Genomic DNA, 19,462 nt, shown 5'->3' with positions numbered 1-19,462 from the left:
TGTCCAGTTTTCTGTGTTTTTTGTTTGACGTGTTTGTGTTCGTGTTTTGTTTTGTTTTGTTTTTTCAAAATCAAAAAATGTATTATGGTATAGACACTGTAAAAACATATAAGATTTAAAAAAATATGTTCAGTGAATTGTTGAGAACTGAATGGAAAAGGTAATGCTTGGACACATTGTAAAAGGTTTGTATCATGTACAAGCAAGAAGGCAATAATAAGTCACTTTGCACCTTGGAAATTATCATTCCATGATGCAGCAAGCTGCATATTCTTCAATTCTGCAAAATTTAACACTTCTAGAAGCATGAATACTCCAAAAAGAAGCCCCTGTATGAATATTGGATACGGATACGTGTCTAATATGGTCGGATAAGTATCGGATATGCCAAATAAGAATCTAATTTATTTATTTACTTTCAAAATTCTCAAAGGTTGGTGCTCTCCCTGTTGGACTTATTTTGTCCTTGATTTATTCCCTAGTGATGGACCAATTTTTACTGCATAACTCTTGCTACAAGAGCTACTCACTTGTGTTAATTTGAAGGGAAAATAAAAATAAAAAAAAATCATTGTTCCCTGTTTCCAATTTTTATTTTTTTGAATTTTGGTTATTGTGATTTGAGACTATTCAACTTGTTTGTTTCAAGATTCATGATTCATTTTTTAAAAAAATGATTTTTACTACGTTACTCTTGCTACAAGAGCTTCTCACTTGTGTTAATTTGAAGGGAAAATAAAATTAAAAAAATCATTGTTCACTGTTTCTAATTTTTATTTTTTTGAATTTTGGTTACTGTGATTTGGGACTATTCAGGTCGAATAAAACATCTTCCAAACAAAACTCACTTCAATACAGAATACAGATGCAATCCAGAATTCACATTACTGATTGAATACAAGTAAATTGCAGGCATTTTTTCTGATGGTGACAAGAGGCAAAATTGAATGCTTTTTAACAAGATTCATAATATCGTATTTCATCTATACAATAATGAAGTGTGAAAGAAAAGTTTTCAAATAGCAGTGTCAAAAGTGATCCAAAAACAGTTGAAGAGCCTACCTTCTACAAGTTAAACAGGTCATGATATGAGGTATGTTAGTCACTTAAAAAAAAAAAAAAACAAAAAAAAACAAGTTGTTTGCCTTTTTGGTCAGAAAAAATAACATACGATGAAACGGGTTTTAGATCTTCAAGCCGTTTCTGGCCCACTGGGGAGCTCCTCGTAATCATCATGGTGCTTAGGAGTCTCTTTGTCGACAACAGGGATGCACTTTAAGACAACCGCAACAGGAATGCTCACCGATCCAATCAAGATGCTTAGTAACCAAAATTGCCAGCTCAACGGCACAGTGCTTGCAAAGGCGCCCAAAAACTCAACTATAATAACTTGGAATGTCACCGTGGAAGACATGACAGCTATGAATATCCAGCTGTTGAACATGTTACGGAACACGTTGATCTTCTCAATGTCACGGCTATTTATCTCATTAAACATCTAGAAAATAAAATGAAGAAAAAAAAATCCAGTTTAATCAGGTGATGTTATGCTCATCATTCAAAAAGAATACTGAAATAAATGCTAGGCACTTCATTTCTTACCAACATTTTCACGGAACAAGTAAGATCCTCAAAAGTAAATGAGGCATCAATACATAATTATTTTGGCCAGAGGTTTCATTGTTTCGTGAAATCAACAATTTGAAACAAAGGGGAGAGAATTTCAATTGCCTTTCGTGTGAGTATAAAAATTCCAAATATATCTTTTGAGAACAATAAGATAAGCAAAATAATGTGCTAGAGACTACCTGGCAAAACACAAAGGTGTTGAATATTAAAGTATCGAGAACATCACTAGCATCTGAACCTTCAAGTCTCAAAAGATTCTTCCCATCAAAATATAGTACTCCAAGGACAGCCAATTGATAAATACTCTGACCAATAATATTTCTCCACATGGCCATGGTGATAAAACTCACTCCTCTACCAACAGGAGGCCTATTCATAAGTCCATCATTAGGCGGTTCTGTAGCCAGTGCCAATGCACCTAGAGTGTCCATGATCAGGTTGACCCAAAGCAACTGCACAGCCGTAAGAGGAGCAGATCCTGGAATTTATGAGGAATATTGTTATTGTTTGGGTATTGTAATAAAAGGATTAAAAAAAAAAAAAATCAGTTTAGACCGAGAAACCTGTGATGCATGCAGAAACAAAATTGAGCATAAGAGCAACAACATTGACAGTCAATTGGAATTGCACAAACTTCTGAATGTTGATATATACCGCACGCCCCCATTTGCCTAAATTTACTATGGTGGAAAAATTGTCATCCAATATGATCACATCGGCGCTTTCTTTTGCAACCTGTAGTTATCGTTCACAAAATAGTTTAGGTAAAGAAACACAATGAAATTGAAATAACATTAGATGAGATGATTAAGCAATGAAAATGATTTCAGTTATACAAGTTTTTTTTTGATCGGCAGTTATACAAGTTCAAACTGTGCTACTTAAGGTGAACAACTCAGTAGATCCAATGATATGTTAATTTCACGCACGTCAAGACTGTTTCCATAAACTTAATGGCATATGTAAAACAATGGTGCATAAAGAAATACTCTTACGTAGTATTGTTATACTAAAATTTGTCCACGTCAAATATGCTTTGTTGAGTAGAGAACTACCATTTTGGGCCAAATAGATGATTACTTGGCAGATTCAGAGTAACTGTAATCAAAGAATGAAAGTATGATCTTACATTCCATGACTTTGAAAGGGGGATTGTCTACTTGATGATCTACATTTTGTGCCAGTTCAGAACTTCTAACTTGGGTTATTTGCGTAAGCTAGTGGATTATGTCACAGTGGGTTTAAAACCTTCTCTATTGGAGAGTTTTTCCCACTGTAATTCATTCTCCTATGCGTGTGACTGCTTATTCTTATTGTGGATGAATGCTCTTCCTCACGGCTAAACTAAATTGATTTGGCCTTGACATTACTAATTAATATTGCAGTTAGTGTTCCTTGAAATAAAATTGATTTTTTTTCTAAAAGAATTTAGCACATAAAGAGATCCACAAGTTTATGCTCCCCAACGGGCCTAACTTTCTCTTCATTGTTTGGTTTTCTTACATAGCAATATTGACAAGTGCACAACAAAAATGAATGTTATTTTTGGATTTGGCACTAACAATGTATAATGTAATCAGCCACTACATTAGTGCTTTAGACAATAAACCCAAGACTCCCAAAAATGATAAAGGTCTTTCATATATATATATATATATATCAGAATAAGGTGCAGTATAATTTCTTTCATTGTTCTCATTTTTGACTTATCCTCAAATCTATCTTCACATATTTTTTTCTAGAATTTTATCAGTTATGCACAAAGATTAAAAAAAAAAAAGTGCTTTATTCTTTCTTTTCTCTTTTAAAGCATGATACATTGTTAGTGTTTCACATCCTCCTTAGTCATTCTAATAAATTTTATAAATTTAAAAATGTTATATTCATTCTTATAAATATCTCTATGCCAAGGTTTACTTAAGTGTGCCTTAATGATTTTTTTTCTGCCCCCCTCCCCTGCTGTTACTTTTCAATTTTCCAGGTTCAATGTGTCGTGCTCTAGTTAGATCCAGAATCAATCAAACAGTGATCTGGTTTGTAGGGTTCAATTAATCCTAGCTTGAAGTCATATGCAATTTACCAAATGTTATCATTGCAAGCGAAATGCTGCTGCTAAAGTCATAAGTTATAAACAACTTACCTTTTTAATATGAAAAAAGGGAAAAATGAAAAACACGAGAATCAGTGTAATGCATTTCGTAGAAAATAATATATTCCAACTTTCCTGTAGAGAAGAAAAATAGTATCTAGAGGAAGGAAAACAAGAAAAGTATTATATTAATGAGCAGAATGACTGACCTCTGTTCCTGCTATGCCCATAGCAAGTCCAATGTCTGACTCATGCAAAGCAGGAGCATCATTAGTCCCATCACCAGTAACTGCCACAACCTCCTCAAACATATTCCTCAAATGGGTTACCAGCATGTGCTTGTCTGAAGGCGAGGACCGAGCCATTACCTGTATTCACGACCATAAGCATATCAGGAAGCAAGTAAATCTTCACCATTATGTATAACAAAAGGTGATAGAAATTAATGCAATTGACTCCAAACCTGAATTCTAGGTATTATATCCTTCAATTCCTCCTGAGATTTGCTATGAAAATCTAGTCCTTCTATGGCCAAACCATCTTCTGTGAGTATACCACATTCTGTAGCAATAGCTTTTGCTGTGTTGATATTATCACCGGTGACCATCCGAACAGTAATTCCTGCTGCCAAACAAGTTTTAACTGCATCCTTGACGCCTGAGCGAACTGGATCCTTAATACCTACAACGGCTATCAATGTATAGCCACTATCAGGGATGCTATTTTCATCAAAAACATTGTCAATATCCTTATATGTCAAGCAGAGAGTTCTCAAAGCTTTTGAGGCAAAACTGTTTATGATTTCTTCAACATCCCTTGCCTGTTCTTCAGACATGTGATCAGGTTCTCCATTGCTATCAACAATCTTGTCGCATGTTCTTAAAATTATCTCTGATGCACCTTTGCAAAATGCACGGAGGCCACCATCTGGAAGAGCCACAAGCACAGACATTTTTTTCTTGACAGAATTAAAAGGCTCAACTTTTAGTATCTTAAATTCCTTACGTTGAGCATCAAAATCACCACCCAAAAGCAACCCATATTCTAACAATGCCGATTCAGTTGCTGTGCCCAAAATTGAATTCTTTCCATCTTTATCCTTCACAACCTCAGCGCCAGTGTTTTGAAATATAGTCTGCAAGAGGATGTTTAAAGCCTTTTCTGGTATATCTCCACCCTCACTACTTTTTATTTCTGTTTCTTTTCCACAAATCCATATCTTATTAACTACCATATGGTTTGTTGTTAACGTTCCAGTCTTATCCGTACAAATACAAGTGGCAGAACCCATTGTCTCGCATGCTGAAAGGTTCCTAACAAGTGCCCTCTCATCCATTAACTTCTTCATTGCAAAGGCAAGACTCAATGTCACTGCCAGTGGTAGTCCTTCTGGGACAGCGACAACAAGGATAGTCACTGCAATGGCAAAGTAATTCAAAAGCTCCAATGCATCACTGGAAGACCAATCAGTGAACTCATGGTGAATTGCTTTCTCCAACAGAAACCTTCCTATCAGCACCAAAAATGTCAGCACCGCAAAACCCAAACCAATCTTACCAATGATCGTGGCAACGCCATTTAGCTTCACCTGCAATGGGGTCTCATCGTCTCCCCCCTCACTAAGAGTCTCCATCAATTTACCCCATTCTGTTCTCATTCCAACAGTAGTTACTAACATCATACCTGACCCATCTTGCACCATTGTTCCTCCAAGAAGAAAAGGATTTTCTTTACAAATGTTCACTGGCTCGCTCTCACCAGACAAACTTGATTCGTCAATCACCAAACTGTATCCTGATATAAATAACCCATCAGCTGGAACTTGATCACCGATGAATAGATGAACGATATCTCCAACAACCAAATCATATATCTCCACCTTCTGTCTGTATCCGTCTCTAGTGACTTGGACGATAATCTTTTTCTTTTCTTTATCCAAATCCTTAAATTGCAACGATTGGTTGTAATCACTGACTGCAGTGACAATAACTACCAAAAATATACTGAGTATGATTCCCAAACCGTCATACATTCCCTGTGGCCACCCATCAGTGGCAAGTCCTACACCTATAGAAACTACAGCACAAACTATTAGGATTATAAGGGTTATGTCATGCAGTGCATCCCATACAAACATCCAAAAGCTTCTAGAAGGTTTCTCTGTATGTTTGTTGAAGCCATATGTCTTTTGCCTGATAGGTACGTCACTTGTTTTGACACCTTCACTTAATGGGACATTAAGTCGTGTTGCAATGCCGTCAACTTCTCCGAAGAATTCCAACCACTTGGTGTCATGGCTACGAACAAGAGAAGCAAGTTGATAAGGGGAAATTCTAAAGCCTGCTGCTCTGGCCTCTTCAGAAAGCACATCATCTGGGTCAGCAGGAGCAGCTGCAGCAGAAGATAAAAATAAAAAACAAAATAAATGAAGAATAAGTAGGTTGAACCTAATCACATTAAAAAAAACTTTCAATTGGTGTAATGATTTGAAAGATATACCATCAAGAAACCTGACTGCTGCCCTTTGAACAATGAAGAATACTCGTAGTTCTTCCTGGTAAGAAAGGCAGAAAGATAGAATTAGGGGTATGATAAGTGGGAGTCTTGCACACTGGGTATGACCTTTTTTTGATGTCAAGAAATTAGAGAACAACAAAACTTTTTGCTTTAGGTATTGAGAATTTTTCATACCCATGGTTTGGATATCAGTTTAAGCAGCAAGAACCTAGCATTTCTATGGAGGTCCAAAATGGATCAACTGAAGGCAGAGAAGAAGGTAAACCGTCATAGACAAAGACATATACTATCTGAATCGAAGTTTACTTCAATTCTTCATATTATGTGGAAAATGTAGTGTTTATTTTATTTTATTTTACTTTTTTTGTTGTGTTTTTTTTAAAGTCAGCATGAGTTGTAAGGTGTGCTAATACAATCTTTTAGCTTGCTTAGGGGCAGCCATTAAGAGACTCAAATGCATAGGGTGACAAGAAAAGTTCTACCAACTGTTTGGATAAAGGAAAAAGATCGTAGGCAAGGGAAATTTATAAAAATCTTCCCTTTTCCACAGTTTGGAACATGTAATATGGAGGGATTTAGGTCCATATACAATTATGTGAGGTGATTTGGAGTGGCAAAAGGAGAAGTGCAACATTTCAGCCAAATAAAAAATTCATCAAAATGATTATTGAGAGTTCCTTTCCTTCCTATTTCTGCTTTTCTCCATAACAAAACCACATAAACTTTTTAAAGCTTAAATTTTCTCTGCTCTGCTCTGCTCTTCTCTTCTTCTTTTTCAATTAACTAAATGGCATGTTAACTGAGGTCCCAATCTCCAATATACTAGATTGGCAATTATGCATAAAGAATACACCATATGAAACAGCTTCAGACATCCCATATTCACAAAATCAAATGGAATTTTTTTTGTGAGAATGTTCATCCATTGTTGTTAGCATTTTCTTCTGGTTTAAAACAACACAACATTGGGCAACTCAGGCAATCAGAATCTGTCTCTTGGAAATAGAGCAAAGGTACATTCAACAACTTGATTTCAATCTTTGTGTCACTTGTTTCCTCAGCATTAGTGAGAGGGAATAAAAATCACCATAAGAACTATATAGGTCCCAATACTGCCACGTGGCACAATTATAGAATATCCTGCGTAAGACAGTGGCCAAGACCTAGTCAAATACTACAACAGTATTATATATGGAGTAGAACTCATCATAAGATGAGATCGTATTGATACAGAAGTCCTAAACAACCGGAGGTTGTTTGGTAGAAGACTTCTGGAGTACTTAAACTACTTACTAAACAAGCAATCAACAATTATAAATAGACCACACCCCCATGGGTTAAGGTACTTTGTTTCTTTATGTAATTTATCCATTAAATATTTTTTGTTTGGGGGGTGGCTAATAGAGCCAAAAAGCCACTACCAAAAAGTCAACTCTTCTTTCTACTTTTTTACACATCTTTTCAAAAAGTCCCCAACTAAAATAGCCAATTTCCAAACCACCTCTTATAATATTGGAGGACTAATTGAGCGTCGGAGGACCCTCGACTGTTCAACGCTTGGGGTTGTTTTCTCTTGTAGATAGTGATCATGTGGTGATTTTGATCATCTTCTTTGTTGGATTTTTTTATCATCAAGTATTGAATTTTCTATATCTGTACAATTGCCACTGTATGTGGGAACGATTGATTTCAATGAAGATGAACTAGCAAGTATGGAGAGATGGATCAACAAAGATGTAAAAAACATTTTATTTGGTTATGCAACCTTTTGCATTGTATTGCATGTGGTGTAAGGCTCTTGGGGAGTCCACGTGATCACTTTCACCAGATAATCATTTAAAATCAAATTGGATTCGGATTACTAATTTCAACAAACAATTCAACTCACACCAATGTTGATGGATCTCACCTTTACGACCAGGGAAGTTTTTAATTAAACTTTTAGAATGCATAAATTTTTATGCATTATAATTCTGAGTATGGAGATACTTTTATCATTTATTACTTCAAATCTTTATTATCTGCGAAGAATAATTTTTTATGCATTATTATTCCAAGCATTGAGATATTTTTATCATTTATTATGTTGGATTGCCATTATCTATAGAGCATAGATTTTTTTGCATTATTATTCTAAGCATGGAGATATTTTTATCATTTAATAAGTCGGATCTTTATTATCCACGAAGCATGAATTTTATACCAAATTTGTATGGACCTAGATGGAGATTGTGATGTCCTGGGTCTTGGACCCAACTTGAACATGCCTTTCGGACCTACCTTTTTCTTGTTCGATACCTTAATGGTTTGTGTCGTGTTGATGTTTGAGAATTCGGACTTGTTTAGTCCACTTAACGTTAGACCGATTTAAATATTTTTAGTTTCAGGTGTAGGGACGAAACTGAGGGGACCAAGATCACCTTGAGAAGTTCGGCCTGAGTTGGGTGGAACCGCACATGCGGGGGCTTAGGCTGCACGTGCCGGAGGAAGGGCCGCACGTGCGGGGTTGAGCTGGGTTGTTGTTTTGGTTCTGCATTAATTACACGTACGGTGGGAAAATTCCACACGTGCAGGAAGGGCTCTGCACGTGCAGTGAGGGGCTCCAGCACCAGGCGTGTGAAACTGCCTCGATTTTCGTGCTTTTCAGCCATGTATTGATCATTTGCCCCTTTTTCATTCATTTTAGAATCTCTCTCTCTCTCGCTCTCTCTCTACAATCTTTTCTCTCTTTTCTCTCATCCCTCTCTATTCAAAGCCTCAAATGTTTACATTTTCTTTTGATCCTAAGAATCCATTGAGTTTTGGGTACTAGTTCCTTATATCAAAATGACGAGCATACTGAGGGCTTCGTTTTGACCGGTGGAGATCGAATTCCGGCAAAGTTGATTTTTGACTTTTCTCCTCTTCTCTCTTTGAGGTAGGAATTTCTTTGATCTTTTTCAATACCTCGTCTATAGATAGACATGTGGTAGCTTTTATTGCAAAAAAAAAAAAAACCATGTTTGTTATGGATTTTTCAAAAATCATGAAAGGGATCTAAGACTTGATATCTGGGATTGAGATATGTGAAATTGATGGTTGTTTTGGGTTAATTGGGGAGTGGTTCAACATGTTCGTGTTGAGAAAGAGGAAAAACCCTAATTTTTGTAATAATGCCTAATAGGTAATAAGGGTTGAAATTTGTGAAATTATCATGTTATAAATTAAGGAATTTGATTAATGATTTGGTAATTAATTTGAGATTAACTCGGGTCTCATGAATTTAGCATTAACTTTGTGCTGGGTTGATTTTAGTTGAGCATAACAAATTGGTGGCTTGTTAATTGCTAAAAAAGGGGTTAACCGTGAGATTAGAATCATTAGGTTACACTTTTGTTGAGTTGAAATTGAATGGATTATGACTTGGTTATCCATGGATCGGGTTTTTGGTTAAATAAAGGTAATGAGTTTTTTTTTTTTTTTTTTTTTTAAATATAGTTGGTGTATTGTGAATTGGGAATTGTGGAAATTGATTTTGGAAAGAAGATGCAATTATAACTCTTTTGCAAATTAAGAAAGAACTTTAGGTAGAAGTTGAAAACCTTTGAATATTATGGTTGTTGTTGGACTATTAGCCTCATATGAATTGGATAATTGTATTTAGAAGTTTTGTCTTTGGTCATCAGTGGAGGATGACACTGTGATGTTGAAATTATTATGTGTATGTAGTACACTCAAGTTATTTATGCTTGTTGTACAAAGTGATGATTGGAAAATGTGCCCGCGCTGAGAATAAGAGGTACTAGTACCTTCTAGCTAGTGCTTGGAGAACTTGGCCGCGCTAAGAATAAGAGGTACAAGTACCTTCTAGCTAGCACCTAGAGAACTTGGCAGAGGTACCATTACCTTCCAGTCGATGTCTGGAAAATTGGCATTTTGTTGTGAAAAGATGTACCGTTGGCTTACTGTGCTTAAGGCAGGTAGAGTAGAGTTGTTTGTTATTATTGTTTCAGTGTGACTATGATATGTCACGTGTTATGATGAATGTGGTTCTGGGAGACCGAGTTGTCTTAAAAGTTGAGTAGGTAGTGGTTGGGTGTGTGTTGTTTCCATCTCTTAAGTTAAATGGTGATGTGTATACATGGATGTATCAAATTGATTGTTGATAGTATTTTCCTTAACCTTGGGTTTAAGGCATGGAAATGTGATAAATGTATTTATGCATTGAGGTTGTGAGAAACAAGGAAAAGAAAAATCGGATCTTTGTGATTTGTTTCAAAGGCAAGGCGATTATTTTGTAATACTTTATTTAAGATGGAAAAACATGGTTATTATGTGATATTTTATTAAAGATGGGAAAATAAGGAGTGAATATGAACTGGTTGTGTTGTTGAATAAATTGGATGATTTTGAGAAAAGTATCTATGTATGTATACTTTGGTTATAAACCATCATAATATGTATATGATATGATATGATATGAAGCATTCATGATCATAGCTATCTATATGTTGTTACTATTTAGGATCATGTTGGGATCCCTACTGGACTTTCTGTTCATCCCACGTTGCTAATTCTTTTCAGGTGATGTTAAGAAGTGTTCGAGATCGAGGATCACCCTTAGTTGTTGGCCACGGGGCCTTCTTATTCGTGGGTGGAATGCCGTTATTGTAAAAGGGTTAAATCCTTTCTTTTACTTTTAAAGATGTAAACCTACGGGCAATTTATTTAGTTATACTCTTGTTGCATTTATTTTGCATTCAGATGAGAGAATCTTTATTTATTCTTTCTCGTTGATGTAAAGAGTTTCTCCATGTTATCTCTGAAATTGAATTAATTTAATGAATTTGGTAATAGATTCCGAGTAATAAAAAGTGGGGCGTTACAAAGATCATTCTTTGGTTGGATAAACCATCGAACCTGGATGGAGATCATCATTTGGTCAGATATGCCACCAAACTTCGATTGAGACTGTTATTTTGGTCAGATATGCCACTAAACCAAGATGGAAACAATTCTTTGGTCAGATATGCCACCGGACATGGCTGGAGACCGTTCTTTGGTCGAATATGTCACTGAATCTAGAAGGGTTGGTCGCCTAATGATTGGAAAACTCCCTTATATGCTTGGTGGACCACAAGAGCAAGATGAATTGTGCATTCCCTTGGTAATTTGTGAAGCTTTCCCTTGGCAATTCCTCAGTCGAGTTATGTTACTTGGTGAATAACAAGGGCAAGATGAATTGTGCTTCCCCTTGGTAATTCGTGGATGGGGCAAGACGAATTGCGCTTCCCTTTAGCAATTACTTAGCTGAGTTGTGGTGCTTGGTGGATCACGGGAACATGAAGAATTGTTATTCCCCTTGGTAATTCGTTGATCACGAGGGCAAGATGAATTGTGCTTCCTCTTGAAAATTCCTTAGCGAGTTGTGATGCTTGATGGACCACAAAGGCAAGATCAATTGTGCTTCTCCTTGGTGATTCCTTTTAGATGAGGTGCAGTGCTCGATGGATTGGGGAAGAGACATGAGATTTTCTAAGGTGTTGTCCTTGGTAAAATCCACATGCAGGCTTTTTACTCACTAAGAAGTCCTAGTTCATTTAGGCATTATTTGGAATAAGTCCTAACATGATTATACATTCTTGGAATAAGTCTTAAAAAGGTTAGGCATTATCGGAATAAGACCTAGCAAGGCTAGGCATTCTAGGAATAAGACCTAGCATGACTAGGCATTTTTGGAATAAGTCCTAGCATTTGCTAGGCATTCTCTAAAGACCTAGCATTCGCTAGGCACATTATGATTAGTAGATGTTTGTATATATGAGCTCGGGAAGGTGTTTGAACCTTGCAAAACTACCTAGTATAATGGGCACCCTTTCATTGCATGAAAATTATCTTAGTCAAGAAGACCAGAGAGTGTTTGGCCTAGCACTCATATATCGTTCTAGGTAGGCAACAATACACGGTTATTTTTATCATAACAATAACAACAAGCTTCTGCTCTTTCATTGGGTTCAAAGAAAATGAAAGCTTAGGGGCAATTGAGAGGAAATAAAAATCACCATACAAACAATGTGGGTCCCAACTGCCGCATAGCACAATTATAGATTATCCTGCGTAAGGCGGTGGTCAAGACCTAGTCAAACACTACAACAATATTATACATGGAGTAGAACTCATCATGAGATGAGATCATATTGATATAAAAGTCTTAAACAACCGGAGATTGTTTGGGAAAGGATTTCTAGAGCACTTAGACTACTTTCTAGGCAATACATTGGGTTATTATAAACAAACAACACCTCCACGAGTTAAGGTTCGTTGTTTTTCTCCATGTAATTTGTCCATTATATTTTTATAATATTGGAGAACTAACTTGGGTGTCGAAGGACCCCCCGGCCATTCAACGGTTGGCGGTATTTTCTCTTGTACATGGCAATCTCATGATGGTTCTGATCATCTTCTTCGTTGAATTTCTTCATCATCAATTATTGGATTTTTTTGCATTCGTACAATTAGAATTTGAAGTCCATACATGGTGAAGAAGGTTCATATTATTGTTGCCGATATTAGAACCTGTAACGGATTCGGATGAACCCAAATCCAATCCGAAATATATGAATTTGCTTAATAAAACCCGACTCGATTGCATCTGAATCCGACTGATCTCATTTCTAAATGGAGTGAATTCAGATAAATCTAACTCTATTTAATTATATCCAATCCGAAAATCAATTATTATGTGTATCTAATATGTTTTGCTTGCTTAATTTACTATGACAAACAAAAACGGTTCAAATATTAGTTGTGTTTGGTACATAGAAATGAGTGTTAAGTATGCTAAAATGAAAAATAAAAATGAATCGGGTTAGGTTGGGTTTATGAAGTGGACATCCAAATAAGCCAGATTCAAGTTAGGGTTTGGATGGATGGATGGCTTAACTAGATCGGATTTTATTGGATCTACTTAGAATCTGATCCATTGATAGGCCTAGCCTAGACCATACCACAAAGTCCAATTACCTAAGTATTGCCTAGAAGTAAACACCATACAAGAAAAATGAAGCAATCAACTCAACCTTTTACCCAGAGGAGTAAATGCAAATGCATGTGTTTGTATAAATGCAATCAAAATTGAAATTGAGTTGAACTCTGTAGTTTCATCTATTGAAAATAATCATGATGTTTTTAGGACACATACACATCATGCACATGAAATTTGTTCTAACTAGTCCAAGATATGAGTAAACAAATTGCCTCAACACAAAGAGGATAAGGTATGTAGGGGCTTGGTTTAAATACACTTTGGCCCTCACATTGTGTTCATTATCCACCCACATGAGCACACAAACACCCACCCCCCCCCCCCCAAAAAAAAAAAAGGCCAAGACAATTATGTTAATATATAAATCAGATTAAACTGTATAGTTCAATTATTTGATTTAAGCCGCCATTTTTGCTTTTCTTCTTTAGCTGTATATATCTATATTACCATATTGTACATTACCATATTATGTATTACCATACTCAACTTCTCCTTTTCTTCTATAAAAGAGTCTTGTATTCACTCATATTCATTCATTGAAATATACAGAGTGCATTACCATATTGTGTATTACCATACTCGGCTTCTCCTTCTCTCATATAAAAGAGTCTTGTATTCACTCATATTCATTCATTGAAATATACAGAGTTATTCTCTCTCTCTCTCTCTCTCTCTCTCTCTCATATTCATTCATTGAAATATATGGAGTTATTCTCTCTCTCTCACTCATAACATGATATCAAAGCACAGGATCTGAACCTTGCTCCTTGGCTCTCTCATTGGCACTCTCAGCCACCAGTAACTTTAATCTAATTGGTTGTTTCTCTACTTTCTCACCAGTAGCCATAATCACAAAAAAATAACCATTATATTTGTCTCTTCTAGACGATTCTAGAGCCACCAACCACGCCTCAAAAGAAGGCCAAACGCGCTCCCATGTGCCAATTCTTTCTAGGCGCGTCGTTCATGAAGCCACCAATCTCAACATGCGCTGCCACAGGCTAGTTGCTAGACGATCACACGCCACGCATTTGTCACGCACGCGTACCTCTGCTACAGTCTTCACTAGCGTTAGCCCTAACTGTGTCCCTGACGTCAGCGCTATCACCACAGTGCACCGCACGCCTCTACTGCTATTGTGCGCCACACATCATCTTGCTAACGTGCGCCACACACCTACTGACGTCAGCCTTACGCTACGCTAACGTCATATGTCCTTCCTACATTGGTTTAGGCTCTTTTCTGGTTGGTTAACTGATTTTTTGATCTATTTTGGGCTGATTGAACATGATTCCCTACTATTTTCGACCTTCCAAATTCATTGGTGCACTCAGTTTTACCTAGTTTTACTTCGACACTGCTGGAGCCACTTTGTGAGTCATATTTTGCAAACTCCATGGATCGTTCAGACAACTCTTCTCATCACAGTGGTTCTTCTAGACCACTTATGACTCATAGTCATTATCACTCTTCTGTTTTGCCTCAATTGCTGCTCATCGCCAGCCACATGCTAACATTCTCCAAGTCGCTCTTCTACACCTTCACCAACTTACACTCTTCATGATATTGAAGCCATTGTAAAAAAGGTTCTTTCTACTCCTACTTGTACCTCTCGTACACTCTCTACTGCTTTCTCAGTCACTCCAGGTACCTCTTCTTAGTATTTTGATTCAATTTGTTACAACCATATGACCTCTAACCCAACACTTTTTTCTTCCATTACATCTTCTTCTAATTTACCTGTCATTCACACTGATGATGGCTCTCAAATGCATGCTAGTCATATAGGTTATATCTCCACTTCTAATATCTCTCTCCCTCACACTTATCTGATCCCTAACCTTACACTTAATTTTATCTCTATCGGTCAACTCTGTGATCTTGGCCTCACTGTTTTATTTTCTCCAACTAGTTGTGTTGTACAGGATCCGAAGACGGGACAAGCTCTTGGGATAGGTCATCGACATGGCCGTCTGCACGAGCTCATTCATCTTTGCATCCATCATCTAGTACTTCCCCAGTCCAGATTGTTGCTCCTACTACTACAAGTTCCTCTCTTGCTTTATGGCATTCTCGGTTAGGTCATACGTCTTTTGGTCGTTTACGATCTCTAGTTTCAAGTGGTCAATTAGGTCCTGTTTCAAATGATAAAGCGGACTATCTATTTTGTCAACTTGCAAAACAACATGCTTTACCATTTCATACTAGTACCTCTATGTCTCATGCACCTTTTGATCTCATACACTCTGATGTTTGGGGGCCTTCACCTAATACCACTATCGGGGGATCTAAACACTTTGTCGTGTTTGTTGATGATTTCACTCGTTTTACCTAGTTATTTTTTATGAAATCTCACTCTGAGTTACACCAAATATACTATGACTTTTCACAAATGGTCAAAACTCCGTTTTCTTCCACCATCAAATTTTTTCATGCTAATAATGCCCAGGAATATAAAGGAACTCATTTTTTTAGATTCCTTCATCAAAATGGTACACTTTCTCACTATTCTTGTCCTCGTATCTCCCAACAAAATGGTCGTGCCAAGCGCAAGCATCGGCATATCTTAGACAGTGTCTGTGCTCTTTTAATCTCTTCTTCTTGTCCTGAACGTTTTTAGGGGGAAGCTGCTCTCACAGCTGTCTATACTATCAACTATGTCCTTTCCCTTACCATCAACAATCAAACCCCATATGAGCTTCTGTATGGCACACCTCCTGCCTATATTAGCCTTCGTATGTTTGGATGTGCTTGTTTTGTTCTTCTTCAATCTCATGAGTGTACTAAATTAGAACCTCGAGCCTGTTTGTATTGCTTCTTAGGGTATGGGATTGAACATAAAGGTTATCGTTGTTACGATCCTTTTTCTTGTTGTCTCCATGTCTCTTGTCATGTGGTATTTTGGGAACAAAAGATATTCTCTTCTATATCTAGGTTTCATTTGTCCACTCCTCCTACTACACCATTCTTTACAGATCCTTCTCTTCATGAGCTTGATACAAACACTATTTCCGATATGATGACTACAGCCCATCCTGAGGATTCTGCTACGCCTTCTGATTTTGCTGCTCCACTCCCTGAGCTTGCTCCTACTCCTGTTCTTGTTCCTACTCCTGCTCCACCTCCACCTCCTAGTCCTGTCTTCATTCCCTCTCATAGTGAGCCTCATGCATCCCTTGATTCCACTACATCATCTTCTGCACCAGAGGTACCTCTTCGTCATTCTACTCAGGGTAACACAACCTTATGTCATTCTTTGTGATTTCATTGTTGGTTCTACTGTTTTTTCTTCTCATCAACCTACTTTCTATTGAGAGGCTTGCTTTAACCATCTTTGGCAGCAAGCTATGACTGCTGAACTGCAAGCTGTCGATAAAACTCATACCTAGGATGTAGTTGACCTTCCACCAAGAAAGAGTGTTGTTAGTTGCAAATGGGTTTACAAGATCAAAACTCATTCTGATGGTTCTATTAAGCGTTACAAAGCTCGACCTATTGCCTGGGGGTTTACTCAAGAATATGGGATTGATTATGACGAAACATTTACTCATGTTGCCCGTCTTACTTCAGTTCGCAGCCTCCTTACCGTTGTTGCTACTCGCCATTGGAGTCTCTGTCAAATGGATGTAAAGAACATTTTTCTCAATGGTGATCTCACTGAGGAAGTTTATATGCAACCTCCTCCTGGTTCCTTAGTTCCGTCCACCAAAGTCTGCAAATTTCGTCGTGCTTTATATGGTTTGAAACAAGCTCCTCGTGTCTGGTTTGCCAAGTTCAGTTCTACCATTCGTGACTTTGGATTCTTCTCCACTGCCTAATGATTCTACTCTGTTTATATGCAAGACAGAGTGTGGTATTATTATTCTTCTTCTCTATGTGGATGATATGATCATCACTGGGGATGACATAGTGGATATCTCTAGTCTCAAACAGTTCCTCAGTGGCCAATTTGAAATGAAAAATTTGAGTTTACTTAGCTATTTCCTCGGCTTGGAAATTTCTCAAGATCCTTCTGGTTACTTTCTCACCTAGGCCAAGTATACCTCTAATCTATTAAGCTCGTGCTGGTCTTATTGATTGCAAGACTATGCCTACCCCAGTTGATCCTTAGACTCGTCTCACATCTCCTGATGGTCACTTGTTATCTGATGGACTTTATATCGTCAGCTAGTTAGCAGTCTTGTCTATCTCACGGTTACTCGTCCAGACATTGCCTATGATGTTCACATTGTCAATCAATTCATGGCTGCTCCTCACTCTCTGGTTCGCATTTTGCGCTATCTCAAAGGAACTATGTTTCATGGTCTTCACTACTCAACACACTCTTCTCTATAGTTACACGCCTTTTCTAATGCAGATTGGGCAAGAGATCCTACTAACCGCCGTTCTACTACAGGGTTCTACTTCTTCTTGGGTGACTCTCTCATTACCTGGCATAGCAAGAAGCAAACTCTTATTGCTCGTTCTAGTATTGAGGCTGAGTACCGTGCTCTTGCTGACACTACTCAAAAGCTTATGGCTTCGTTGGCTTCTTTTTGATATAGGAGTTTCTCATCTTACTACCACTAACCTCTTGTGTGACAATCAGAGTGCTATTCAGATTGCGCATAATGATGTCTTTCACGATCGCACCAAGCATATTGAGTTTGATTGTCACTTCATACTACAATAAAATAAAGTATGGGCGGCGAAACAAAATATGTTGCTAAAAGGAAAAACTCGTTGACAAAATTTTTTGCCAACACACAGAACTATGTCGGCAACCCCTCGGCAAAACTCTTTGCCGACGAACTTATCATTGCGTTGGTAAAAGTAAGTCTTTAGCAACCAACATAGTCTTCAATAAAATCCTTCATTCATTGTCAACAATTTATCTTGTGTTGGTAAAAATAGTTCAACTATGATGATTGTGTGGCACTTTTGCCAACACAAATTTGTATCAACAAAAATTACACTTTTAGCAACATAATGTGGGTGTTTGGAAAGTGGCTATTTTAGAGATTTTTTGGCTTTTTAGCTATTTTAGTGGGTTATTTTAGTTTTTGTGTTTGGAAAGTTAGAATGGATTTTTATTTGAGTTGTTGTATTAAAAAATGTGTTTGAAATGATGTTTAAAGTGAAATGACAAATTTGTCCCTACTCTTACTTTTTTCAAAATTAGTCTAAAGGGACAAAATGGTCATTTACTCATTTGGGACTAAGCTATAAGGTCTACCAAGCCTACCTTTTGTTTTTGTTTTGTTTTGTTTTTTTTTTTTTTAAATATAAATCATTGGTTTACATATTTTTTTAGACTAGTGGGCTACATTAGACTTTGAGGCTATTTTAGCTTCAAAGTTGGGTTCCCAAACACCCCCAATATGAGTTGGCAAAAGTAAACTTTGGCGACACATTTCTATCGGTAAATGTTGCCTTTTACCGACGAGTTGTTTGTCGAGAAAGCTTCATTTTTGGCAACGGCAAAAGCAATTAAAAATTATTTATCTTCTGAGTAGGATTTCTTTTATTGACAATTGAAGCAATTATAAATTATTAATATTAATGAAAGTGGTCATTTGTTATGCAATTAAAAATTTGATAGGGTTGGACGTAATTTTCAAAACCAGAAAGGGTAATTAATATTTGAGCAAATTTCAAGGGGTATATTTATAATTTACCTTAGATTTATTCTATGTGTAATTTACATTATACTAAATCCAAATTCATTTCAAATATCCAGAAAGTCTTGGGAGGCTTTTTAAATTAGTTTATGTAAATAAATAAATAAAATAAAGAATAATGTTGAAACACAAATGAAAAATTGATCAAGTAAAATAAAGTGTAAAGTAATATGATTAGCACGTGAAAATATTAGTTAAATTATAACAAGAATGCACATCATCATAATATAAGGAGGAGGATTCTCTATGGATTGGAGGACACTGTTTGCGCTCGTAAGGTCCACCACAAATCACGTTTCACTGTTTTAAACTGTTTATTTTATCAGTTATTTTGTATATTTCAACCACACAAAAAAAATTAAATCAATTCAATAATCATAACTTATTCAATTTATCAAGTTTGTCATAAAAAAATAGATGATAATTGTGTTTTTAAAAATAAATTATTATTATTATATTATTTTTTGTGATAAACGTCATAAATTAAATAAGTTAGGATTATCGGATCGACTTAAATTTATTATTATTATTTTTTTTTTGATG

General features: G+C 36.6%; 1 protein-coding gene across 1 annotated transcript in view; it reads right to left on the bottom strand.

The window, feature by feature from the left end:
* Positions 1–1,146: 1,146 nt before the first annotated feature.
* ACA4 (autoinhibited Ca(2+)-ATPase) overlaps positions 1,147–19,462 on the bottom strand; it is a 33,452-nt gene continuing 15,136 nt past the window's right edge. The window contains exons 2-7 of the mRNA XM_082898414.1: positions 6,218–6,272; positions 4,182–6,109; positions 3,928–4,086; positions 2,193–2,364; positions 1,809–2,107; positions 1,147–1,498 (exon numbers count right to left, since the gene is read on the bottom strand). Coding sequence (XP_082754540.1) covers positions 1,193–1,498; positions 1,809–2,107; positions 2,193–2,364; positions 3,928–4,086; positions 4,182–6,109; positions 6,218–6,272 — 2,919 coding nt within the window. The 3' untranslated portion in view covers positions 1,147–1,192. The remainder of the gene's footprint in view (positions 1,499–1,808; positions 2,108–2,192; positions 2,365–3,927; positions 4,087–4,181; positions 6,110–6,217; positions 6,273–19,462) is intronic.

Source organism: Camellia sinensis, chromosome 12 (genome assembly GCF_055761805.1).
Source record: "Camellia sinensis isolate YWXY chromosome 12, ASM5576180v1, whole genome shotgun sequence".
Taxonomy (NCBI): Eukaryota; Viridiplantae; Streptophyta; class Magnoliopsida; order Ericales; family Theaceae; genus Camellia; species Camellia sinensis.
The sequence above is the reverse complement of the archived record's forward strand: the minus strand, read 5'-3'. Positions and strand labels throughout refer to the sequence as shown.